The sequence below is a fragment of the Excalfactoria chinensis genome, chromosome 16 (genome assembly GCF_039878825.1).
Source record: "Excalfactoria chinensis isolate bCotChi1 chromosome 16, bCotChi1.hap2, whole genome shotgun sequence".
Lineage (NCBI taxonomy): Eukaryota > Metazoa > Chordata > Aves > Galliformes > Phasianidae > Excalfactoria > Excalfactoria chinensis.
The window spans coordinates 7326338-7353517 of NC_092840.1; the positions used below are offsets into that span (position 1 = coordinate 7326338).

Consider the following 27180-nt stretch of genomic DNA (forward strand, 5'->3'; position numbering starts at 1 on the left):
AGAGTAGAGGGCAGAAATCCCAGAGCGGCAGTCAGCTCAATTTATTTCACATCTCTAACCAAGAGAAAAACAAACAAACAAACCAAAGCTCGGTACAGATCTCATCACGTTCCGCAGCTCATTTACATGATTGTAAGTCTTTCTCTACACCTCCTTGTTGCTGAGTGCTCAAAGTTCTGCTGCTTCGTGTGGTAGGGCTGGCACACACAGCTACTGCTCACTGGTCTGCACAGGGCTGCGCTGCAAGGTGAAGTCTGTGAGGCTGCCGTATGTTTGACTTTAGGATAAGCAATACAAAAACCCATATGCAATTATCTTACACTTTACACACCTTTGCATTTTGTCATGTTGAGCATTTAAAGATGCAGAGTGACATAGAGAAACGCAAACAGCACCAATCAGACGTAGGAAAACTGCTCCTCCACCGATGCCCTGCAGAGTTATGCCCTAAGAACGATGTTCAGAAGCACTGACCAGACTTGGATCTCAGGGTAAAAGGCAACATGTTGGTTTTTCAAGGTGCACCCTTTAAACCCACACGCATTTCTGTATGAGTTAAGCTAACTGAGCACTGTGGTGCTCCAGACACGCTGCTCTCAGTCCACGCTCCTTCTCAAATCTTCTTATGGCCTCAAACCCCATCCACTCCAACGAGTTTTTGGCCTAATTAAGAAATAGAAGCAAATCTGACCACGCTCCCACGAGGTTTTAACTCATCTGTCAATTCAGCATCAGATTTCAATGGCAATTTGCCCTCAGCTGCCATCTTTGTGGCTGAGACGCCGACATTTCCAGTTTTCTATTCCCTCCTTTGTTTTTGTGCTCAAGGAAGCTGTCTCCCTCCAACGGGCCACACACCCCGAGCAGCAAATGGGGCCGGCACCGCACTCAGCTGTCGGGAGTGTCAGCCCTGGAGGTTTCCCATGGCTCTCTCTGCATTCTGTGGCTGCACTGCTTTATTACTTCTGCCAACTGCTGGTCTTTAGCACGAGACTCTGACACAGAACCTTACCCTACTGTCACCAGTACACGCCACAAAGCTTTCTGCTCTCCGCCCTTGCTGCTAACATCGTACTGACCACAGAAAGCATTGGAGGTATTTTGATGCTCTTTGCAGCTGGATGTTTCTCCTCCAGTCAACAGACTTTGTAAACCACTTCACTCTGGAAAGCACCGCACAGACATCCCAGCATGAGGGGAAGGCACAGCTCCTGTGACATCACAACACCTGCAATGTAGGCAGACAGCCCGTGGAAGCTGCTGATACGCTGCGTGCATTGCAGAGCACACAGACTGCCTGGGTGGCAAGTTCAGTAAACTAGGAATCCAGCTTGGGAAGGTCACAAAGTAAGAAACACACAAAAGGAAACTATTATTTATGAGTTCGGTAGCCTCTAACACCTCTATATACATACAAACTCCTTATATACACGTACAGGCTGTGATAGGATCTGAACGCAACAGAAGAACACAGAAACCTCTCGATAATTCACAGGTTGCAGAGTTTCTTCATTTCCAGAGCAAGTGCGACACAGCAGGTCAGTCCTGCAGTCCTCCTGGGGGGGTGTTTTGCCTACAGACCAAACAGCAACTGGAAGAAACTGAGAACCCATCGTGCAGAGGGATTCCAGTGGGTTGTAACTGCACTGTGCTGCATCGGATGTTCTGAATACAAACCTAAGCCAGTGTTGGGTATGAAGCAGTCAAGGGGTGTTCAAAAAATAGATGTAGAAACCCCACCTTTCTATCCCTTTGTTTCCCCAGTCAGCTCAAAGCAGCACCTTTCCATTCCTGGACACCCGCAGTACAGACATCACCAGCGCTTTACATTCAGCTTTGTGGCACTGCAGGACGTTACCTTCCTCACTGTCCTATTTAGAATCCTCTTCAGCCCAAGCTTTAACAGCACCTAATGCAAGGAACAAACTGCTGCCAAATAAAAAGCAATCAAAAACCCTCACAAACCAGCCCCATCCAGCAGCAGGTTCTGGAGTAGTTCTGCAGCTTGAAGGCTAAACTTGCCATGCAGGACAATGGCCTTTGAGGTGTTACCGTGCTCTGGAGCTGTGGATGCCGACGCATTCATAACTCAGTGACAGCACCGAGGAACTGACAGCAAGCAGGAGAGAACAGAGAGCAGCGAGTGGGGGGAACAAATTGCTGCTTTACTTTTCCTCTGTGGAACACAGCTGAGAGATTGAAGGCGATGCAGGTGAGCAGATGAAGTGTTCAGTTGTCAGTACAGATAATATCCATGTAGTATCAGCTCAACTCAACCACCAAAGCTAGCGCAGTAGGCTGAGAAGAGCACTTAGGAGCTGAAGTGCATTTAAATAACCCCTAGTTGTAAGAATTGCCCTTTCATAGTTGTGCTGTTTGGGTTGCAGAGGACCTTTAAAGATGTAATAAACCCCATCTGGAGCAGGGACACATCAGGCATCTACCACTCCATTTTACAGAGCACTAATCAGACAGAAGCACTGTTTTACCATCTGAAGGTTCCAAGTTTCTGCACTGAGTGAAGTCCACGCACAGCCTGCTGCCCCCAGCACTTTGGTTCGCTGTCTGTTGCAATAGTAACCTGCCAACATACTTAGAAATCCCACAACTTCTGGAGCAGATGCCGAACACGGAGCAGTGGGTCCGTAACACACGAACATCCTCCCCCACTCTCTGGCTGTGGTTTAGTTTTCCAATGCATAATCGGCTCCTACCAACCAATATCAAAGCATTCAGGCAAGCTTCCCTTCACCACCAGAGGATTAGAAAATACCAGCCCAAGACACACCCAGCACCTGCATTACACACAGCAAACCGAGGCAGCAGGTGCTACAGCCATAGGCTGCGATCTGATCTGCATGTTCATCTTGCCACAAGCACACGCAGGAGAAACACCCCCCGACCATTTCAGCTCTGAGCAAAGCAAGCTGACAGCCTCCCCGTCCTCACACACACACCATTAGTGCACCAAGGTGTCAGCACCAACAGCATGAACAGAGCCCAGAGCAAAATCGCCCCTTTAAGGAGCTGAAGTTACAGCAGCTCCGCTCCCACCGTGACACTCAGGCCTGGCTCCACACACGCTTCCAGAAGTGACACGTGATGATGACCTGCTGCTCAGTCGGGAGGCCATCAATTCAAATCTGCATCAACAAATAACAAGGCAAGAAGGAAACTGCAGCATGAGGAAGAAGCCTGGTTAAAGCAGGCCGGAACAGGCCAGGTCCGTCACATCCCAGCTGCACAGCCCTGCTGCTGTTTGTGGAACACGGCGACTGTCTAAACAAGGCTCCACTTCTTGTTAGTACAATAACTTTTATTTGACATCTACAAGATCGTTATCTTGTAGTTTTTTTGGACAGGTTTATACAATCTCAATTTTTCAATAGTGCAACCTGTGCAAGCAAGAAATGACAAACATTGTCCTTCACTTTCTTATAAACATCTACTATTATAGGCAAAACAAAACTTACCCATATTATAGATAAGTGACTATTCACATTTGTACATTACAATTTCTTTTTAAACAGCTCCAGATAAACTCTACAATGTCTTACAACATATTAAACAGTATTCAAGTTACTGGGTAACAGAAACAGCACATACAGCGGAACCCTTAAGTGTTTCCCATTCTCTAATTTACAGCTCAAGTAAAGTTTCATCTTACAAGTGACAAATTAAATTACATTAATGAAGTAAAAAATATAAGATTGTATGCGAGATGGAAGTGAATTTGCACTTAAGTTTCCATAACCACCTCGGATTAAGGAAATGCTTCAATTGAAGGAAAAACAGGCATCCAGCCTTCGCAGTACACATTAGGAATACCATTAATACATTAAAAATGAACTAATTTTAATTTAAGATGTTTTTTTTTTGTATCACAAAAAGAACATGTTGTAGACTCAAATATATAACCCCCAGGAGAGAACCAGAAAAAAATGCAACACCTGGGTATAAACACTATAAAAATGCAATAATAACCAATGCTGTACAACTAAGATTGTGTTTCTCTCTGAACTCCTGTCTTGCGTGTTTATCCTGTCCATGCCCGTTTCCAAAGACATGCACTGTCAAACAGAAACTGGGAAGGAACCTGAATGCATGATGTGCAACCTCTGGGTTTCATGCTTTTATAAACTTAGAAATCGAAGAGAAAAACCTCAATATATATTTTCTATATATATACTCAATACATGCATTCAAGGATATCTCCCACAGCAATGGCATTGATGCACTGCGTTAAACCCTGAGCACTGTATGACAAGATAAAAATAAAGCCTGCTTGGGGACTTTCAAGCACTTCCAAACAAATTGTGGTTTGTAGCTTAAAAGGCCAAAAGAAAGAGCAAACAGGAAGCACTACAGAGAGCATAAGGAAAGACAGATGCACCACCATAAACAACTGCTGGCTTTCAGTTCTACCAACCTTTCTAGATCTCTTTATTCCCAAAGTAGTTGAGAGCACACAACTGAACTGAAAAAGTTATATTTCTTTGGAATCTGTCCCTGATTTTGTGATATGCTTTTACAGCCTTTTCCTCAAACACCAAAGTCAACACCTGTACTTTGTCCTCTTACGCGTTGTTGAAGTTGGTGATGCTTTGCGGGTGATGCTGCTGCCATATCTGCTGCTGTTGTACTGCAAGCTGCTGAGACTGGTCTGATGTTGACAGGAGGTTGACGAGGGGTGACACGCAATTTGCAGGAATGATCAAGCCTGAAAACAACAAGAGATGGTTCTCCACGAGCTTACACACAAGCTGCAGCTCACTGACGCTTCAGGCTGATTTGACGCCATCTTTTAATTCATGCAACACTCAGTGTCTGTTTCTAATGTCAAACCTAATCAAGCACAGCCACAAGTTTTGGTTCCAAGAAGAGGTTTATCTTCAGAAGCCACCAGATCCTACAGGCCTTAAATCAGCAGAACTAAGTTGTCATTTTATTCTCAGGTTACTGGCTACACACAAAACAGAAATCACCTACTTCTGCTTTTCTTGTCTCACAGGACTTACAAACAGCACGAAAGTTTGGACATTAAACAGGCAGCTTCAGTGTCTTACTAAACTGGCACTGGAGTAGGAGCTCTCATGACTTACACCTCACAAGAAGTCTTTCTTAGAAAACAAGGCTATTTAAATCCTCTAAGGGAACCTGTGTCAATGAGACCTCTCAAGAGCCTTGGTGACAACAAGTCACATACTGATCTCAGCCTCGTTCTGAGCAGCTGGTTTCACAAGCTCAAGAGCTCACAGCCATTTTAAGGGCTTCCTATTCTTTACCAGAAATAGCAAAAAAAAGAAAGTGGAGCCCTTACAGTTTCAAAGGCAGGTTGATGGGAACAGCCTGAATTCTGTCTGCAGTCAAAAAGAGCTGCGAGAATAAACATCCCAAAGCCTAGAACCTGACTCAAACTGATGCTTGTATGACAAACCCAGATTTCAGTAGCACCTTTTGCCCTGCCTCAACAGAGAAACCATTCCTCCTGGAAGCACCTTTGTGAAAAGCCTCCTAAGCTACTCCTACCAGAGTCTGTTACAACTCCCTTCCACCTCAGGGTGGAAATAAAGGAGCAGACAAGACACTTACCTACGATCCTCTGCCCGTCTTCAGTTCTTAGACGAACGATCTGCATTTTCACATTTGTACCACTCACAGAGGCTAGAACGCCTTCTACTTTTGTCCAGACGCTCAATACTGAACCACACAAGACATAGTAAGTTCGACAGCGGAGTCCCACTTCACAAACTAATCCCAATCCTGCCTTCTTACAATTGCCTCTCCTAGAGGAGAGAGAGGGGAAAAAAAGCACACCTTTAAGTTCCACAAAGAAAAGCTCAGTTATTACCGTAGTGATAAGCCAGTTCAGGTAACTAATTCAAGCTGAAGAAAGCATCTCTATGTGCATGCAAATACTAACCAGTAAGCATGTGTGCAGGTGTCTGCAGATGAGTTGTACTGCTCTAACCAGTGTGGCAGAGCGTCTTCAGAAGGTACCTGGTAAAGTAATGCAGAATGGAATATTAAAGATTAGCAAACAGGCATCAAGAGTTGCAGATAACAAAACCAATTTGCTCATTACTATGTGAAAACAGGGAGTAACAACATCCTGATGGTGGAAGAAGGTAAGTATCTGCAGTTCCAAAGGTGTCTGGTCAGGACACCATCTCTGAGGAACAAACAACATAGCAAACCCTCAGGAAGAACACTGGAATCTCAGCTGTCCAGTAATTAACATGAAACAATCTTCTTAAAAAGTGCAAAAGATCAACGCTATGAAGTTGTTACTAAAGTCAGATGTTGTACCAGCCTGTAAACAAAATAATTCACAGCAGTATTTAAAAGAACATGAGCGGCAAGCAGCTGAAGTTTCAGCATCGTGCCTCAGATCGTGCTGCACTCAGCTGCTTGCTAAGAGCACGCTGATATACCTCACATAGGAGTAAGCCTTCTCCTTCTTAGCCCTGAGAAAAAGCTCACTTGATATCACCACAACACAGCTCATATTCAGAAAGCTCGGGATAGAGCAATACAGGAAGCATACAGATACACTTGTTAAGTCCCAGAACACACCGTGCTACAGAAGAAGTGATCCACATCTGATTTGACAGTTACATGCAAAGAAAAACTACTTGTGTTCCTTCCCCGCAGTTGAAACTAGCATCACTTAATCATTACCTTCTTGTATTTCTTTTTCAGGTCTGCACAGGTTTCTAGTTTGAGTTGTTTCCCAGTATTTGGTCTGTATACCAAAAAAAGCTTCTTTTTAGGATTCACTTCTTTCACTAGAATAGCTGTTTTCTTGTTATTTCTTATCTGGAAAAACACAAACAAAAACCAAGAGCTCTGTAAGTGTCAACACACTGACAGCACCCACCTGAAGTGCAGAATCCATCTGCATGCACACATGCAATAACAAAACCATTAATAAGGACACCTTTAGAAGACCTATAGAAGATCTATACCAAATTTACATTCACCTTATAAAGAGAGCACCTGCTTTCACTTAGGCTCACAGCCTACAAGCAGAAATCCAGAAGCAATTAAAAGCGAGTGCTTCATACTGAAGAGAGTATCATACTGAAGAGGTATCACTTACCTGTAGCGATAAATAGAACCCATCATCCGGACCTGTCTGCTCTGCCCAGATCTTAGTAGCTTCATCCCAAGACATTCCTCTCTCCACACTGATCTAGAAGAAAACCACGCAGGTATTTGAAATGAAAGAGGCCTCAGAACAATTACCAACATGTGAACTGAAGAACCACAAAACCTAGTAACACCCAGTGAAAGGTGTGGGACTTCCTTCCCCCTCCTCCACTCAGTGGAAGCTCAGCAGATGTGAAGCGTTTTATGAGCTTACAGACAAGCAAATCTTATTCAATCATATAAATAGGGAAAACAACTTACTGTGTATAGTTCTACATGTCCAGAGGTAGAATATCCAGGAGTTAAAAACTTCTTCACATCTGCTTTCCTTACTTTCTCATCCCCAGAGCCCAAATCTTCAAAGGAAAGAACACAGTTACTCCTCCTTTCTTTTCTCACATATAAGAACAGTGAGATATCGAGCAACTCACCTAAGATGCCCATATCGTATCTTCCATTCTTTTTTGCATTCTGAATAACTGCATTTAACGTGTCAGAGAAGTACTGGAATAAAGCATTCTGCTGATGCACTTCCATACCGAGAATTCTATTCAGAAATTTTCCTATGTTGTTATAATCTTTAAAAATAAAAAAAAAAAAGAAACACATCAGGTCAAAGATGAAGCTTTATGACAACAAGCTTTCAAGCAGCGCTCACAGCATCTGGAAAGGACGACTTGTATCCATTCTTTCAGAAATGCCACATTCCCAAAGTCTTTAAAGAAGTGTTTCTTTCTTGGTGGCTTTTTAAGGCAGCTGCAACTTTGGTTTTGCTGTTAGGAATCCACTGTCACAACGTACGAGTGGACAAGTAACTTCTGGGGATGTTTTATAGCAACTCTGAGAGCACGAATACCTTTATCGAGCGTTAGAATTCCAGATCTGTCTTCCACGTTTATCAGCCCCACACCAATCAATCCTTGACGAACATCTAGGAAAAAGAGAAAGATCACAGTCGCTTTGCCAGCTGAAAATACACCAACCACGTAACAGCTTATCAGCCTTGTTTCAAGATCCAGTTGTAACTGACAACCTCAAATACAACCCTTGCAATTGCTAAATACATTGATAAGCAAGACAGGAAACGCAGGCAGGGAAAACTACTAATGGGCACCATATGTGAACCCATGGGAAAACAAGGTACAGTAACTTAGTTTTACCCTTATCTCTTGTAAATGAACCATACATTACATAGTACTCTGGCCAAACTGGGACAGAACAACAAGCTTTGTACTTGTATTTGCACATGAGCGCACTCATGCATCTCCCTTCTTACTTGAACTTCAACATTCAGCTGAGTACATAGAAATAACAACAAATGAGAACCTATCTGGCCCAGCTGTTCAGTTTAAACAGCAATATTTTCTAGGTCTAAAATTACTAGCACTTTCTGCATACCAAAGAATGAGAAAAGACAAGCAATTTCATCCAGTGGATTACAATTACCTTTGAAGAAGTCTCCAGGAAAATCAGGAGGTGGTGAGACCATCGGGCTGTCTAAATTCACAATGGATTTCATAACAATCTCTAAAGCATTCCTGCCATACTACAGAAGAGAAAGAAAGTTGCTCTGTGATCAAGTGTTTGTGTCTCAGCTCCAAGCACACAAGGGGCAAACAAGTATGTTTGATTTACAACAAAACATTCCTCTGCTGTTTAACCATACTGAGGGGAACTGCTTAATAGCTTCTCAGTTATAAACTATACTACGTGACCAGCCCAATGTTCATTCCTAATTACAGCTGCCAAATCAATTTGTTTTTTAATGGTAATTGCAAGGACATACGTCATTCACTTAATACTTGAGTTATGAGCAAACGCAGAGGGGTAACTTGCACACATTTGTGCTTCATGCCATTCTACAAATAGAATAAAGACTCTCTCTGGCTGTCTTGAAAAGAAAGCACTCCCCCATCAGAAAGTACAGCAGTTAAAGTAAAACACAACAGGAGACAGAAGAGATCCTCCCTCAACGTGTCATCTGCAGAACGGGCACCGCAGTGTCAGCTTCTCAAACAAAACAGAACCGTTACCTTATTGTCAAAATTGAACCTGCTGAGGTCTCGAGTTTCCGTAGCCCGTCTGTCACCATGGGTAAGGGCTCCCTGTTAAGACACATCTTTGTGATCAGAACAAATTAAAGAAACAATAACCTAAGCTGTATTTCCGTCAAATGAAGGATCACATTTCTTGAAGCAATCTTACCAAGCTTTCCAGTCTTTTTGCAACTATAGATGCAAATCTCTGCTCTCCAGCCAACTCAGAAATGAGGAACACGTACTCCGGAGCAGTCACTTGGTTGGATCTGTGAGTTCTTCCTGGATAGTTCAATACAAGAACATATGTGAAAACAAACTCCACTTCAATTAACATTTCTAATAAACTATGAATTGCATAAAGAAAACAGCCAGAACTTAATCCTGCTGAAAATTACTTTTTGCTGTAATCCAGCCAACAGTTCACAAACGAGAGCTGTGGTAAATTCATGAAGAGACGCGATACACACAAAGCTAGGATGCTGCATAAACTTGCTCACTAGAGTTCTATCAAAGCTTTTGAGACTATTAGCTATGACTGTACATAAAAGTGATTCTGCCCCAGGTGAAGGAGACTGGAAGGATCCTTAAAAGGCTACTTAAAACTTCACAGGAACGAGCAGCAAGTTTACTCAGCATTACTGAACTGGCCAAGAGGAAAAGATACAAAAGTTATTTACCAAACTGCTGTATTGCTCTGTCTGCACTCCACGGCAACTCCAGAGTCATGTGAACTCTCCGCCTCTGGTTCTTAGCTCTACGGTCTGCTTGCAATGAGATACCAGAGCTGGCAGCCTCCGAGATTATGGCAATGTTCTTTCAATTAAGAGAAAAAAATATTCAGCAAAAAAGAAATCCCATATTGAGGTTTAGTTTCTAAGAAAAATTCAGTTTTGTATTCTATTCTATTCCAGACCCATTAGAAGCAATTGTCATTTGTTCTTTAAATCTTGAGGAGAAGGTGAGAAAAAGCACTGTTCTCTGTCAAAGACAGAAATGGTAGCAAGGTTTTCTATAGTTTATTTCAATACGTGTTTTTCCACTTTATTTTCTGATAACACCTTTCCATGTTAATGGACAGTACATTGCAGCCTTGCCATTCCACAGGGCACGTTTCCCTGTATGTCACAAGGAAAAAGGAGGGGACAGAGGGAGCCTTATTCTGACAGCAACACAGGATAAAAAAGACAAAAAGCTGGGGCTAATACCATAAAAGGAATTGGATACAGCTGTTCTGCTATTTCCATTTACCTTGAAAGGATGTAAATGTTTGGACCGTGTGGAAGTCACTTACAGGAACATAAACAGCTCTCCCTCAATGTAGTAACAGACCACACAACAGCTATGTTTATTTCATTTGCCCTCTGGTGGTAGCACGCACAAATGAACTGGCCAGCACGGGTTTTTTTCCTCCTCTTCTTACTTCATTAGCTCAAATCCTATGATTATTCCAGTCTTCATTTTGGAGTTTGAGATAAAGGCTGAAAGCTACCACTCTTCTCAGCATTACTTCTCAATGCAGGTTAAGGTGAACAGCCTCCATCCTTTCATCCTAACCTCTTACTGAACATTTTTCTCCTTTGCCACACAAAGCCAGTCTGTGCTTTTTTCCCCTCTCTTTCTCAACTCTGTTTTCTCTTGGTAGCAGAAGTACACAGTAATCCAGATAAAGGAATCCGGAAGACACAAAGCTTGCTTGCTTTTAAACATACACAGTTTCATGAGACTGGTTTAAGGGTGCTAACGTCTTGACTGGCACATGGCCTGACCTGTGGAGAATGCTGTACCACACACTTGATGGGACTACTCAACATACTGCTTTGAAAAACAGCACAGAATAGTAAATGCTTTCTAGCTAATGCTCATAGCACTTAAAATCACTGTGAGATAACTGACACAGAGCCACAGCTCATCAATGTGGCTGATTCATCTGGCAAGGTCTTTTAAATCCTATTTAAGAGCTACCTTATCTCCATCCATGAACCTCTGCTTTTCTGTGATGTTCAGAATTTCAACAGGCACATCAAGTTCAGATCTTGACTCGTAAGATATGCTGCCATCATCGTTGCTCACTACTCTCCCTTTGCGGCCTGTCATCTTTGAAAACAAGAAGTGAACAGAAGCTCATTAGGGCAATACCAAAACTACACCATGACCAAAACCTTCAAGCAGTGCTGTTACTTATTCACATACCCATCTTAAAACACACCAATTCAGAAATCTACCAAGAGAACTTGGATTAGTTTTCAGTCTATGTCATTAACTGACATGTGGAACACTTACTCAGAGGTGGTTCAAGGAAACATCAAATACAACAAAAGCACACTGCTGTAGAAATGCAGTATTATACTACTACCCACAAGGGATTTATATTAGTCATCAAATAATTCCATAGGCTACTCCTCAAGTTACGTATTGAGCTGGAGAGGCTACTGCCTGTTACAAGAAAGAAAAGCTGTCGAGTCGTAAGAGTTTACTATTTCATTCTCGAAACCAGGAGCCAGAGACATACATGCTTAGAACTCCAGACTTTGAGAGCACTAAGAAAATGAACTAAAATGGTAGCTGAGACTTTTTAATGATTTTAACAGCATCTTGTAAGTCACTGTTGTTATTCCTACTTGGTAGAAACAGGTAGCTGAGAGTTTTTCCTCCAATTTTGGAGAAGAAACATATGATCAGACTTTCCACAAATGCACCTGTTGCGTTCTTAATGTTTACCACCTTAGAAGACGAGCTAAAGCTGTTCCATCTCTCATGCCCAAGCTTCAAACCAACAACTTTAACATACTTCAGTTGGAATCCTGAAGAATGACAGTAATTTACAGCTGTAGCAGAACATCAACCTACCTCTGCAACATTTTCAGGACCACCCAGCTCATCTATAAGCTCATCCAGTGTATTTGGTGGAAGATCTTCAGCCAGCTTTTCCAGTTTATCAAGCAGTTCTTTCTTCATTTGTTGGGCCCTTTCAACAGCATCTTGACTTGTTACAAAGCTGCTGTTTGTGTTACTGTTTGCTGAAATACAGAAGGATTCACAACGTAGAATTTCACTGCTTATTTGCAAAATAAAATCAATCTACCCCAATAAATTTATTCTTACCTGATGTGTTGGTACTAGAAGTGGTGGTGCCAACAGTGGAAGTAAAACAGCTAGGTCGTTTTGAGCCAAGACCAGAAGCTAATAAGGCACTTTGAATAGAATCAGGATCTATACTTTTCTTCTTTTTCTTCTCTTTAACTTTTTTATGCTCTTTTCTAATTAACCACGGATCTAGGATTAAATGAAACGTTTTCAAACTGTTAACAAGCATTTACCAAAAATCCTTCCTTTCCCTGGGAAAAAAACAACAATTTTCTCTTTACAAAAGGGGATGTATAAAGTCTGCAATTTAGCGTGTAAAATCTGCATGAAGAGATACGAGACAACACTTGAATTCCCATCTCAGAATTAAACTACACACTTATCAAGTCATATTTCAGCTCAATGAAACGCTGAAGACAGACTTTATAAGCTCACTTTCCCAAACTACAGTTACTTGCTTGACGAAGTACACAAACCACCTTACCATCTTCATCATCCTCACTGGATTCATCTCTGAACGGGTTGAAGTCATCGTCATCTCCAGAACTGAGAAACCTTGAGCTCTCATTGTCACTTTCTTCATTGTCTGAAGCATCAGACTCGCTTTCACTCTCATCAGAGCTGCTACCTGCAAGGCCACCTGTCTTACGAGCCTTTTTGGCTTCTCTGCTTACTTCCTCACCTAATTCCATCGCCACCACCATCGAAGGACAGAAAGAAAAAGTTAGTTCATGCTAAGTAATCTCCTTCTGACGTTTTTTTCACAGCCACATGCAAATTAGAACAGAAATACTGAAATGATCTATTTCTAGAAGCTGAAAGTTTTCCAGTAGGATCTCTCCCCCAGCACTTTTATTATTATCAATGTTTTTTTGGTACAAGTATCAGCAGAAAGGATACCAGACTTGATTTTAGTCACAAGACAAAGGAAGTAATTATTTTCTTGACTGCATCAAGTGATCTGATGAGCAAGTTACCTTGGGATACAACTCCATAGTAGATCAGCCCAGATTCTGAGCAAAGTGGTAACCAGAATTTATAGAATTCTAACACTGTTTCTTCAGTAGTTTTAAAACTACTGGTAATATACACTTTCATGATGATTGCTACAGATATTTACATCCCCATATTTTTCCCCTAAAGCACACTTCCCAGTAGCTCTAAAACCACTATTTTCATTATGGTGTTAGTGTAGAAAGAGAAGTATTACCTTTCCGCTTCTTTATTTTGTTCTCCTTGCAAGGGCTGTCTCTGGGTGAATTGTTGTTGCTTTGAGCAGTCAAGTCAATTCCCAACAAGCTAAACAGCTTCTTCCTGTCAGGAGCTGGAAAGTGCTTTTCAATAAGAGACTGGAATACTCCTCTGTTGAAGGAAAAAAAATAAATCTTCAGTCAAATCTGTGTTCATTTGAAATAAAAACCCCTAAGTAACACTTCAGTAGCTTGCTTGACTTCTATGAACAATTATTCCTTGTGAATGCTACTACAAAAGCACCCTGTATAATTATCACCCATATCACAGTATTTGTCACCCTCTAAAAAGTAGCGATATCATACTTTAACCTGTTAGGTTTGATTTTGGTATATAATATTATTTCCACTGATGTTTTCTTATTGCTTAAATAATTTGACACTCAAACTTCAGATCCTCAGCAAGGCAGCCTCAGGGTTGGATTCTGCTCATCTGAGCAAAGACTGTATGTACATGGCATGTACTTCACAGCTCTACTTTCCCTTCCACTTGGAGTAGAACAGCACCAGCAGTTCCACACGAAGCACCGTTTTGCATGATGGCAAACTAGGAACTAATGAACAGCTCACTACAGCACACATGCGGCATTTACTACACACATTACATTGCATTCTGGTTTGTCTTTTAAACCACAGTTCTGACCAAATCTTACTTTGCTGTGGAAACGAAGTCATTCAGTTCACCACCACCTTCCTCCAAAGCTTCTAATGTCCTTGCTTCTCCTGTTGACTGCAGGCCAATAACAACACACTAAAGGACAAATGAATACAAGGTACGGTTACCAAGATGACTACGCTGATTTTGCCCCATTTTATGCTCATTCAACAGCTTCAATGCCAGAACGCACAAAAGCACACAGCTACCACATCTGGAAATACTTCTTATAAACAAGAAAATCAGTAGCTTCATATTTTACAAAAATATTTAAACGTAAGTTTTGATCAACTTACTTTCCCATTCTTGATTTCTTCCCGAGCAAGCTGCACAACCCTCTTCACTTTAGATGCTATGCAAAGGTACTTGAAAAACCTCTGATGAGCAGACCAGAACTGACCCCACATGGATTTCTTCATTCGTTGTTCTGCATCGATAAGATCTGCTGCTTGTTGGAACCTCTCTCTAGCACTGACCCACTGAAGAAGAGAATGTTAATTGCTTTATGTGTCACATTTCAAGGCTACATTGCTATGCTCTTCACTATCCAAATAAAGGCAAGCAAGGTTTAAAGTTACCATACTATGAGACTGCAAGTCAAGGAAACTCCTCATACATCAAACAAAACTCAGAAAAAAGAAAGCAGTCATGGCTTCATAAATTCAAAACATAATTACTCATAATGAAAAGTAGGTATATTTACACTACTGCCAATGCAAATACATAGCTTTTTCTAATTATCTAGTTTCTACATTAACACATTCAGGCTAAGAAAGCAAAGAGAACTATCTATAATTAAGTATAAATGAGATTCAAAAGAGAAAACCACTGCACTTTCACTTCTGCAATGTTTTATTATAACCTCTAAAACTTGCCTAAGACAAGAATGTTAAAGTAAGACTTCTACATGCAAATAAGCAAACTCTGGGTATGAATCTAATGACTTTTGAACAACCCTCGTAAAGTAAAATGCTGTTTTGAAGTTCGTGTCATACCTGTCAAAGATTAGAATTAATTACTGTAGCTATGCAACATGAATACTGAGTCACGCATAAGCACTTGTTCAGCAGGTAAAAGCCCTGTTCATTTTAATCTATGTCCAAGGGATAATTAAGTTGTGTCAGGAAGTTCGGGCTTCATCTTAGGAAAAAGGTCTTCAATAAGATGATGGCAAAACAGTGGAACACCCCAGGGAGGCCACCATAGGCCTAAGCTTGCCTGTCTTCAAGAAACATTTTGACAGCGCTCTCAGATACATGGCTTAACTCACAGGAAGACCTGCACAGAGTTAGGAACTGCACTTGACTATATAGAACAGCGATAAATAGCCTGGAGCATCTCTCTTACCTGTCTAGGCACCTAGAAAAGTGAGCTATCATAGGAACCTTCTTTAACATGAGGGTTGGACTTGATCTCTTGATGTCCCTTCCAATCCCTGTGATTCTGTGATGCTTACGTGTCCTTTACAACTAAGGATATTCTATTATTCTCAGTTTTTCCCTAGTACCATAGTGATACTGGAAGATGCACCCAAAACTACAGCTTTTATGACTCCAAACAAGAATTAGCAACTTCTGCTGAAGTCTTAAATGGAGAAATCTTGACAGCAAGATGAGACAAGCAGATGCCATTCCTGTATTTCAACAGCACTACGTTTTATTTCAGGAGCATTAAGATTTAACTCAAGTAGTTCAGAACTCAGAAGACACGAAGCAAGTTTAAGAAGCCATTCTTACCAGTTTCACAGATTTATTGTACATTTTAACATATTCCTGGGAGAGCAGAACTTCATCGATTTTGAAGGTTACACCTGAAAAGCTCAACTGTCTTGCTATGTACATTCCTCTCAGTTTCATATCCATAGCAACTATCTCCATGGCACCAACACCTCTAAAATAAAACAAATCAAGTCCATATTAAAAGTCCACTTTCAAGAGCAATGATTTGTTAAAAAAAAAACAAAACAAAAACACCCTCATGCTTCACAAACAAACAGCACACTTACAGATGTGGAAGAACGTTTACAAGTCAATAGGTGTGTTTAACTAAACAGTACTAATTAGAGGGTCATGAAATTTGTCCTCTGCATAAAATGAGATCCCTACCTCTTGAGTATATGTACTCCAGTAATTATTATAAACATTCAGTTGCTTCCCCCCCATGCATTAGGAGATGCCAAATACTAAATCCTAAGTAGATAATGAGGTTGGTCCAAACATGGAACAAAATATTGTACTGCAGTTTTATACACACCAGAGAGGATTTAAAATGCATTTAAAACCATATTAAGTTACTGAGATTTACACTGGTAGAAAAACACTAAGTTCTGTTTAACAGCAACACACCTTCAGCAATACCTCCTTGGGAACACAGAGCTCAATTGCAAAGCTCACCTATTCACAAGCTTGAACCTGTAATTTCTTTAATGCTCATCTGATATTTATTCCATAAAAACAAAGAATACATTTGCACAGTCTAGAAAAACCATGCATCGTGTAGGTAAGCAAGAAGATGCACACAAAAGCCTACTGTAACATCCCAAAGTGTTTGAAATCCTTGTTGAGGAGGAAGAAACAGAAAATTTTAGAGTGCTCACCTAACAAAGAATAGAGCAGTGGTATTATTTCCCAACCTTTCTCACATTTATTTACTTATTTTTAACAAGTTGTGAAACATGTAGTACCTTTCAACAGCATACACAACTTGTCTGGTTTCTTATGCTAGAAATGAAAAGAACAAGACTAGTCCTTGCCTAAGCTGAGCATTTAAACATTGGAGGGCTTTTGCATACAGTGAGACTGGCTATACTGCACACAGTACACACTGCGTTTTAATGAGTAGCAAAACATTCTCTCCTCCATGCCAACCACAATTCTAGAGGTCTACTTTCTTAACCAGTTTCTGAAGTCTCAATGTTCAGTGAGGGGAAATATCCATCGTTCACCACATCAGTTGGACTTTTGCTGGATTTAGAAGCCAGAGGCAGAAAGTCCTTAGTGTGAAAGGATGAGTTTGCAGAGGATTACATGAGTGACAACAAAGGAACTGGAAAGCACATTCAGTGACAAACGTGTTCTCACTGTAGCTCTTCAAAATATTACCTTCTTTCAACAGCCTGAATGAAATCACTGAACTCCCTAAATGGAGTCCCTTCACCCCATATTCCAAGACGGTTCATATATGCCATATTTCTTGGCTCAGACGCACCTAGGAGAACAACATCATTTGTTAACAGCACCAGTGAAAGCATACAGACACATTTAATGCACACCAGATAGTACATACCTGTGGCACTGGCATAAACAACCCGAGCTTTTGGAAGTTTATTTTGAAGTTCCAATACAGCCAGACCCGTTTTTGTTGGTTTTGATGAACCAACAGGACAGAGATTCTTGGCTTTATGACACTCATCAAATACTATCTGAACCATGATTAAGGAAAAGCTCCTTGTTGTTTTGAATGGAACATTAGAAGAAGAAAAGAAAAAACTACAAATTCGAGACAGGTTACAGCAGAAATCTTTAGGACACCAGTCACATTTTTTCAATTAAAACTCAGGAAAATAAAACAACCATTTCAGTGGTATTAAATAAGTCCATTACACATGCTTTTCAGAACTGAATTCATTAAAATGTCAGCAATGCTCCTAAAAAAAGACTTAATATCCTGGAGAAAGGCACAGTACAAACTTAAGTCCTGTTTTACCTATTCTGTAGAAGAAGCAGACGTTAATCTCTGGTACAACAGCTGTATCACAATAATATATGGTAATAGATTTGCCGTGCAAGTCTACTGTTTAAGCACAAATTCATTACTGACACAATGAAAGAGCAATACCTAGCAGCACCAGCAAATAAAAATACAGGACTGTCTTTAAAGTTCCTTCCTATTTCCTAACATCTGTTTATCCATCAACTTTATAACTGCACAACTGTAACTGTACAGACATACACTTAAGTAACAGTTTGGTTACAATCAGCTCCAGATAAAGGATACAACTCCATCAAAATCTTCACCACACCAGTGAAGCAGCTGCTTTAATCTGGTCTTGTATTTACCACCAGACTGACTTTCACCAATAAGAGAAGAGTATGTGGCAAAAATGACCCCCTTCTTCACGCTTCCATTATGCTTAGAAGAAATTTTCCCGTACTTGAACTGCAATAGAGATAGATAAATTATTTGAGAGGTTCCTTCACAGAGCCATCTGCGTTATCACTGAGACATGCTGGTGACCTTAACATCTGTATGCTTGGAACTCCCAGGCCCCTGCCTCATGCTTAGGGCACACCAGCCTAAGGGGAATTCTGTTAAGAGGTTATACAGCTATCTGTAAAAACATGCACTTGAAGACTAGATTTGAGGCCTGTCAGCAGTGGTTTGAAGAACAATGCTTACAAATATCACATGCTAGGACTTAATCCTACAAGGGGCCTATTTACATGATTAACTTGAAGTACTGCATGGATCTTCGTAAGAAAGTGGCCCGTCAAACAAGACCTAGGCAGTAATTTTATTAAAATGAGTACGTTCTTGCAACAGTTAACACACAACTTGTCACACAGGTGTAAAGTTTTGCCTCAACTGTACATAGAAAAAAGTTTCCACACCTTGTTTAGTGAATGAACCAGAATGTTTTTTGCTCCAATATCTCTCAAATCTCTTTCAGCGTCGTATTTCAGATCATTTGACACGCTAAACCTGAAAATATAGAAAAAGCATTTACTATAAGTTCCAGTAGACGTTCAAAGGTCATACAGACTACAGACACTGTAGTGTCTGTTCTAAGAAATCCATATACACTTACCAGACGGCTCTTTTTCTGCCTAACAAGTAATTTTCATAGATTATCCCAGCTATGGTCCTTCCTTTTCCTACACCAGCACCATCACCTATCAAGAATCCAGCTCTGTCTCCATTGGGAAGGAATGTTTCATGTTGCTGTAGGACAAAGAACAAAAATTGTATTCATTCTCCAGAATGTATTACTATAAATTGTCATAAACAAACCCAAGAAGCATCCTGCTGGATGAGACCAGCAATGCACCCAGCCAGAGTCCCTGACAGCATCAAGAGGCATTTCTATTTAGGAAGTGTATAAGAACTTGGCTGCTTTATGCAGTCCTGATCCCCACCTCTTTTCCCTTAGTGTTTGGAATTGCTGGATATGCATGTAGCCCCCACTAACAGATTTATATTTATTGTTTTAAAACTCTCCACTCTGTTGTTGTGGCAACAAGGCCAAGACGATCATTGCTCCTGTGTAAAGAAGCTGTCAGTTTCAACTAGATCCCATTTCTGCCACTTCTGTGACATCTGAAGAACAATTCTACTGTCTTCCTGACTAGGCAAACATTGACCATATCCCCCTTTATTTTTCTCTTCACCAGCCCAAGGAATCTCAGGCAAAAAAAGACTCTTTTTAGAAGCAACTGACCCCTATGATCTTCCTATGTCCACTAACCTTCACTTCCTTCCTGACATGCAGAGAGCTGCAGGCACAACATAAGCATGTGAGTCTACTGAGATTTTAATGTAGTAGCAAAATAACACCCCATCTTCTTCTCAGTACCTCTCCCAATGACATCAAATATCACTGGCTTTCTTAATTAGGGCTGCTGCAACCCATTAAGTTTTTTATTATTAAAATGCTTTTTTTGTAAATTTTAAGACATTCTGAGATCTGCTTTGTGGAGTTGATTACACAGTGTTTTCCTAGGTGTATTACCTCACATCCATCTGCAGCGAAGCTTACCTGCCACCTTTTAATGCACCTTAAAGCCCTGAGCTTCTATTATCTTCTCACTATAAAACTGACATAGCTGCACTTGTTAGATAGCTATCTTCCTGAACGCCATGGTCGTTTTTAAGCTGTATCTATCTATCTAGCATACCTGGGCTGCATAAGTGATTGCTTCAAGCTGCAAAGCTGACAACCAGCCATTATCAATGGTTTCTTCTGATATCGATGTCTGGTACCACACATCAGGAGGTGTCACACTGGACAACGAACTGGTTTCCACAACTGGGTCAGGATGACGCAGACCAATTTTTACTGGTTGGGAAAGTAATGGGAGGAAAGGGAAGAGGGAAAGATGAGAACATTCAGCACAGGTTATTATATTTACTAAAATAAACTGCAGTTGTCCACTGCAAAGGTTTAACTTCACAAACACATTTCATTGCTTGCTTAAAATTGAGAGTTTAACTTCCACATGCAAAGAAATACATAAATCTGAGTTTATATAATAACTGCAATTCTTAACTTCGTTTTTTCCTCTCACCATCTTACCCTACTTTTTAAAAACAAAATCAGACAAGTTCATTTCAAAGGAAATTAAAAACAAGTATGTATTTGATATCAGAGAGAAACTGCCCAGAACTTTGCCTCTCACCCCCCCAAGAAGAGGCAACTTGAGATGCCAGAATCACACAAGCAACATTCTCCTATTTATATAGTGCTGTTTATTAGTAGTATGAAAGGAGAAAAAGATTTAGAACAGACATAGTTTAATTGCTGACAGATCTAATCTGTGACTAAAAAAAATGTTTAATAATTTATCTACAAACTTTGTGCAATATTTTCCTTCTGCTTTGCTTCTATGGTTTTATAGAACAAAGTAATTAGGAAGTAAGATCACACCTTTTTATCACTAATGACAATAAAGAGGGGGAAAAAAGGAGGAAAGTACCATTAACAACTGTAAAAGATATCTCCTTTTTAAAGAAAAAAGTCAATTTCTGGAAGATAAGCAAGGAATACCATGGGCAGAAAAGGTAAATTTCACTCCTAAAAACTCAAGATGCATTTTTAAATGTAGCAGTGAACATTTACTCCTTTTACAAGGTAATTTTTTTTCCACTGCAGAAGCAAGCTTAACACAGGTTAAAAACAAATCAAAACATCTTGGTTCAGCTGCATTTCTGAAACAGGCACTTGTGAAAGAATTCTCTTCCTATTAAAAAACAATGCTGTGCACTTTCAAAACTGAGTGCTACGTTAAAAAAAAAACCTAGAGAAAAAAACACCCTAAATAATATTCCTTTTCTTATTCAATCCAGTTAAAATCCTATGGGAATATTAGCATATGCTATTTACTCTGCCATGGTTATTATAGCTTTCAACAGTTCAGCTTTTTTGATACAGCCAAGATGTAGGTCATACATTTTATTGGCATATACTCTGCATAAGTTTCTGCATGGCCCATTTCTTCCTCATCTTCTTCCTCAGGTTCCTCCTCCTCTTTAACAGCTGGAACTTTCTAGAATAGAGAAATACCCGCATTAGAGTATTAATGTGATATTTAACTGTGTCCTGGAAGTTGAACTGAGAAATGCAATGAACATCAAGTAATACTTAAATGCTTTCCCATCATATACACTGGATGAACCACTGAGCTGCCGGGCAAACTACAGAAGGAAATCTGCGTTTCTTAGGCTCTAGCAAACCTAGACAATGTGAGGGAGCTTCCTCTCCTTCAGAGAGAACAATTATTCTTACTGTATTTTAAAGAAGTCAAACTCTGAGCACAGAACTGCCTCTAACAAACAACAGTTAACATACAACAATCAAACTTTGTCATACTCCCATAACATTGCCCTACTTACAGATTTATTGCACCATTTCACAACTCCAGGGAGCAGATACAATAGTTATCAGTTAGATTCAACATTCCCAAAATCTGAATTCTGTTTTTACTGTCATCCTGATCGATGAAAATTCTAAAGTACGGTAAATTCTCAACCACAATTCAAAATCCTTTGCAATTATTATTCTAATGTTTAATATTACAAAATTCACCCGAACAACCTTCTGTAGGCCAGTCACTGAGAGCTGTTATCACAAAGCAGCCTGATTCCAGCTACCAGTGAAGATGCTGAAACTTCAAGAGTTCACAGTATCTGAATATTTTAGCTACAATTTGTGAACACTGAATGACATTGTTTACTACCCTCAATCAAACCACCCAAACAATCAGCCACGCTGGAGTCTTCTAGCTTCCCCATTGCTAGTTACACAATTGGGGATATTTTAAATCAAAATGTCTTAAAACAGAGCAACTCAGTTTATCAACTTGAACCAGAACACACTCTTTCCTACTTGTTAAAAGCAGATACTTGAAGCTATCGTTTAGTACACAAGTTGCCAGCTCTACACAGCTGTTAGCTTTAGTCATCCGATCAAGTACTCATCTAGCAGAGAAACTAACCTTTAGAGGCAACAGATGCATTCAGTACAGTTCTGCCACACAAAAGGCATGTATGAGTAACCACCAGAACCACTCACACATGGCTGTGGCCAATAAAATACTCATTTGGCGCATTAACTATTTGTACTACTTACCATAGTAGGTGAAAAACTTCTCATTTTAACATCATTTATCCATATTCTTGCTACCTCTTTTGTGGACGCCTCCTTCTTCACCGCACCATTGCTTAGATCAGCTAACAGAAAATGAACAGAAACAGCTGTGTTCAACCGGAATACCCCACAAATGTTTTGCATCTGACAGCAGAACCTCTCCTCTAGCTCATTAACAGAGAAGGATGCTACCATCCAGTAGGACGCAGATGCTTCAAAACACACGTAATGTTTCTGTCAGAACTAAAGATGCCCCTGAGCACACAAGGAGTTAAATCCTACTGCTACTTAAAGAAACTTCCCATGCAATACCACATCTGACAGGTGCGTATTAGTTTCACAATAAGAAGAGACCTTCACCAAATCTAGGTATAGCATTGAGAAGTGCTCCACGCGGTGAATCTTTGGAGTTTAACAACAAACCAGAAAGTCCAATGTTTCAACAGAAATGAACTTACCTGGTCTGGTGGCATTTACCACCTTAGGAGGAACTACAATTATTTCTGAAAAAAAGAAAATCAACTTTGGTCTCAGTTGTTCAGAGTTTACAAAATAAAGCCTCCATCTTGAAGGATCCTGATAACTTGCCTGTCCTCACCCACATTGGGGAGCAACCACCAACATGGCTTAGTATTGAATTAAATTCATACAAGGATAGATGTGAAACATTTAAAGGAGCTGCCAAGCTTCCATTAGGTTGATAAGTCAATGTATGTGTTTAGTGAACATGACCCTAGAAAATAATTGAGACAATTGCACAAATAAAGTGTTTGCCTTAAAGAGGCATAATTTATATTTACGTTTTCAGTCCAGAACTTCAGCTGCCTGACCTACATGAAGAGGCTGCACTTCTTCCCACACAATTCTCTGCCACTGAATTTTCTAGAGGTATTTGTCTATTTTTATTTGAATAAACAAAAAAGCATCCTGAAACACTAGCACACAATTAGGCTTAGAAATGCAGCTCTAGACATTGCATGTTTCCTTTTCACTTAACAAAGAAACACACTGAACTACTTCCTACAGCTGTGCTGCTGCAGCACCTACTGGGTCTTGATGAGTACTTATTACTCAGATGCTTCTTGAAGCTTTCATTTAGCAGAGGGCTACATCAGAAATCCTATTAAACATTTCTCCTATGAAAAAGCACGTTACTTCTAACTCTGCATATAAGAAAAGCAGTAAACCTTATTTCAGAGACAATGAGGATATAGTAAAGAAGCCTGTGTGGCTCTCAGAAAAAGCAGCGAGATCTTTTCATGCAAATTCAAGTGGTCTGATCTTATCTCTTATTAAAATCAGAATAACTTGAAAAAAAATCAGTATCATTTAAGCCAAACATCAAAGTGCAATTTAAGAATACAAGTGCAGTTTTCTGCATTTAGTATGACCACGTATGCTATCCACATGTTAGAAACAGCACACACAAAAAGACTATCAAAAGTGATCAAATCGGTGACATCTTAAAGCAGTGACGTGAAAAGCAAGCAGCAAGTTTTGAGTACATCAAGCTTTTATACACAACTGGTTTGATGCTTCCCAGAAAACACACACGGATAAAGACTTTCCTTCCTTAAGAGATATTTTAGAGAAACACCCTGTAATAACAGTAACAGCATATACTGTAATGCTCTTTCATAAGACACAAGATCATAAGATACTCTTTTGCTATAGCTCCACAGCAAGCATTTAAAACAAGAACTCACGCAGGCCCAAGATAGCTAAATTATCAACTTCAGTGAAGTTCATGAATTAATTTTACCAATATGCCAGCTGCACTCTAAAATGTCATTTTCCTCATTCCTTATGGTGAACTACAGGCTTGATTTTTCAAAGCCTGATATTTTCCATTACTCTCACCCTGAATTCTATCAATAATAGGGTTAGAACAGTATTTACAAGGTTTTCTGGATGCTTCATTTCACTTTGATACTCTAAAGATGAATGAAAATAGAAGAAGGTGTGCAAGTATCTTCACATTTCATCGTTTATCTGAAATTTTATTGTTATGAAAAATAAAGAACACTCACTTGCTGCCGTTGCTACTGGTTGGGCAATATTAGGAGGCGGCTTCAATTTCATTAGTTCATTAAGACTATTATTCTTAAGCAGATCTTTCAGCTGAATCTGGTCCTTTGAAGGTGTGGTGGTCAAGGCATTCCGTACTGCTGGTGCTGCAACTGAGGGTCGAGTAGTTGTGCTGGTCTGAATGATTTTTGCTACAGTAATAGTTTGCCTCGTAGTTGTAACTGGTGTTGTTTTTGTCATCACTATTGTAGTCCCCAACGTTGGAAGCTGATTTATTTGATTCAGCACAAAGGTTGTGGTGGATGGTGGTTGCTACCAACAGAGAACCAAGGAGATTTTAGATGACCGTGAAAAAAAAACAGACTGCGAGCCTTTCAACTAGAGCCCAGGAGTCACCAGTATTCTGAGAACTCTTTGTAAGAGCTGTTCTGTGGTACAACAGCCTGAGCAAGAACTGCCTTTAAGTATAGTACTGCATTAATAACTGTTCAAGTTTTCACATTCTTTCAAATTAAAGGAAAGCAAAGAAAATACAGGATTAATCACCCAGGCAGAAAAAATTACTACTGCAGGTACAGAAACCCTGAAGGGAATGTACGCCATATAAACCTAACTGCAACTGTTGGAGTGAATAGCTTGAGTTACTTTTAAGATATATGCAGCCCTTTCAGGCACAATGAACTACATCCCCCTCACCGCAGATCTGCCCTTTATATTCTCAGTTCAGCTGCAACCACCACAACTGTGGTGCTGAGAATTACCTGCAGTTATAAAAGGCAATACAGAGTTCAGGGATCAAGTTTACGCAACCTCCGTATTTCCAAAATATACATGCAGAAGAAGCAAAAGGCACAATAAACATCCCAGAATGTTTTTCTGTTTGCTGCTTGTCCTCCTCAGACAGAAAGTAAGTCAGCAACTCACAGGTACTTCAGTTTTCAGTCTCAACACAGTACTGAGATAATGGCATTTTTGCCTTTTCTGTTACACTTCCTGAAGTTATATAGATATTTAGTTATTTAATGTTCTTACCCGAACATTTAATAAGGCTGGAGTTGATACAGTCTCCGGTTCTTGTTTCACAGCAGCTGGGGCCTCAGTTTCCAACCCTAGATCTAATGCACTAAGTGGCACTGACTGCAGAGGAATGAAAGGAAGCATCAGCAGGCACTCCTATCAGCAAACAAATACTATGAAAACTTCAGCCTAAATATCTACCCACAAAATACAAGTTAATGAGCACAGTTAAGGAATTCCCCATTAACAAGAGCTGCATTGCAAATAAAGATTAGAGCAGTTGATTCCCCTGCAAAGCATTAAACACTACGTTAGTTAACTACAAAGAAAATGTAATTAGTTTTGTGATGTCACTGTTTGACATGCACTGCTCCCAGAACACATCTCCAATATTCTTAGGTTCTCACAGATTTAATGCTGTCCTGAGGGTTAAATCCCATACTGAACTCTTACACATTTGGCAGGAAGCAGCTAGACTCAACCACCACAAAGAGCTCTCTAAGAATGCACTACAGCATTCCCCATTCAGTGTAATAAACCAGGTAAGATGAAAATACTTACAACAACAGAAAAGTCATTTTCTAACCTCAACGCTGTCGAGCAACAACATTTATGACAATTCCACATTCTTAAACCCTTCTCTACAGAACCCCCCTCATATATATAGAAGCACAAACTCTTTATGTTCTCTAACAAACATCCGTGCTCTTGTTTTAACCTGCTGAACAGCTGGAGTCGGAGTTGCAAGAACCACATCCGGAGAGTCAATATCAAATAGATCATTTGGACTGATTCCACTCTCACTCAAAGCAGCAAGCAACAGATCTTGTCCTGGCTCCACCATCTCTAAAAAATTAAGATCACAAAAACAAGTTACAATTAATTTTGGTTTATGTTGTACACACGCATTTTCAATCACTGTTCCTGGGCTCCACGCAGTGCACTGACCCACATACACAATTTCACTTTCTGTATTTGCTCATTTATGTATTTTTGTGAAATCTTTTCAGTGTGTCAACCAAATTCAGAGGTAGGAAAACTGAGCTGTTTGCTACACAAAATGCTATCACACACATAGACTCAGGAAAAAAAAAAAGAAGATGGCCTTCCTAGTCTTTATCACACTTGATTTTCAAGCATCACAAGAAATATCAAGCAGCAGAAGTGGCAAGACTATTATGCTAATACACGTCTGTCAGTGAAGCATACTGCACAAGGGAAGCACAATTAAAATTCATTTAGTTTATCTTGTAACAACAACTTAGCAATAAAAAGCTTGTAAGGAAAGCATTTGTTTCTTGCGTGCCATTTCATTAGGTAGTAATTCATTCATGGGAGAAATTTTGTTTTGGAAAGAACAAATGTTCCAACGTTATTACAGCATGTCAACTACACATTAAATAGGACACTAGCATCAGGTCACAAGCTCCTTTATGTGTAGGACAAGCAAAACTAATTCCAAAAGCCTACACTAGGTAGTATAAAAACCTTACATAAAAAGCCAAATATAGTTTTAAGACAGACGTATTTTTGCTCTTCTAAATGCTCTCCCCAGAGCATTTTGCCCTAGTAGTAAGAGAACCACGTATTCTA

General features: G+C 40.0%; 1 protein-coding gene across 2 annotated transcripts in view; it reads right to left on the reverse strand.

Annotated features, from left to right (window-relative positions):
- Positions 1 to 3299: 3299 nt before the first annotated feature.
- The window catches only part of SBNO1 (strawberry notch homolog 1), a 28674-nt gene continuing 4793 nt past the window's right edge, over positions 3300 to 27180 (reverse strand). The window contains exons 2-33 of one of the 2 annotated variants that reach the window (XM_072351385.1): positions 26306 to 26433; positions 25603 to 25707; positions 24573 to 24882; positions 23001 to 23045; positions 22525 to 22625; positions 21346 to 21442; positions 20075 to 20235; positions 18988 to 19121; positions 18791 to 18881; positions 18177 to 18338; positions 17466 to 17601; positions 17282 to 17387; positions 15917 to 16070; positions 14477 to 14659; positions 14179 to 14276; positions 13486 to 13637; positions 12760 to 12957; positions 12294 to 12464; positions 12039 to 12208; positions 11154 to 11285; positions 9869 to 10004; positions 9358 to 9470; positions 9186 to 9257; positions 8599 to 8698; positions 8009 to 8083; positions 7584 to 7730; positions 7414 to 7508; positions 7103 to 7195; positions 6682 to 6819; positions 5924 to 6000; positions 5593 to 5786; positions 3300 to 4720 (exon numbers count right to left, since the gene is read on the reverse strand). In XM_072351385.1, coding sequence (XP_072207486.1) covers positions 4578 to 4720; positions 5593 to 5786; positions 5924 to 6000; positions 6682 to 6819; positions 7103 to 7195; positions 7414 to 7508; positions 7584 to 7730; positions 8009 to 8083; positions 8599 to 8698; positions 9186 to 9257; positions 9358 to 9470; positions 9869 to 10004; positions 11154 to 11285; positions 12039 to 12208; positions 12294 to 12464; positions 12760 to 12957; positions 13486 to 13637; positions 14179 to 14276; positions 14477 to 14659; positions 15917 to 16070; positions 17282 to 17387; positions 17466 to 17601; positions 18177 to 18338; positions 18791 to 18881; positions 18988 to 19121; positions 20075 to 20235; positions 21346 to 21442; positions 22525 to 22625; positions 23001 to 23045; positions 24573 to 24882; positions 25603 to 25707; positions 26306 to 26431 — 4215 coding nt within the window. In that variant the 5' untranslated portion in view covers positions 26432 to 26433 and the 3' untranslated portion in view covers positions 3300 to 4577. The remainder of the gene's footprint in view (positions 4721 to 5592; positions 5787 to 5923; positions 6001 to 6681; positions 6820 to 7102; positions 7196 to 7413; positions 7509 to 7583; positions 7731 to 8008; positions 8084 to 8598; positions 8699 to 9185; positions 9258 to 9357; positions 9471 to 9868; positions 10005 to 11153; positions 11286 to 12038; positions 12209 to 12293; positions 12465 to 12759; positions 12958 to 13485; positions 13638 to 14178; positions 14277 to 14476; positions 14660 to 15916; positions 16071 to 17281; positions 17388 to 17465; positions 17602 to 18176; positions 18339 to 18790; positions 18882 to 18987; positions 19122 to 20074; positions 20236 to 21345; positions 21443 to 22524; positions 22626 to 23000; positions 23046 to 24572; positions 24883 to 25602; positions 25708 to 26305; positions 26434 to 27180) is intronic. The other variant, XM_072351386.1, reaches the window with a different exon arrangement.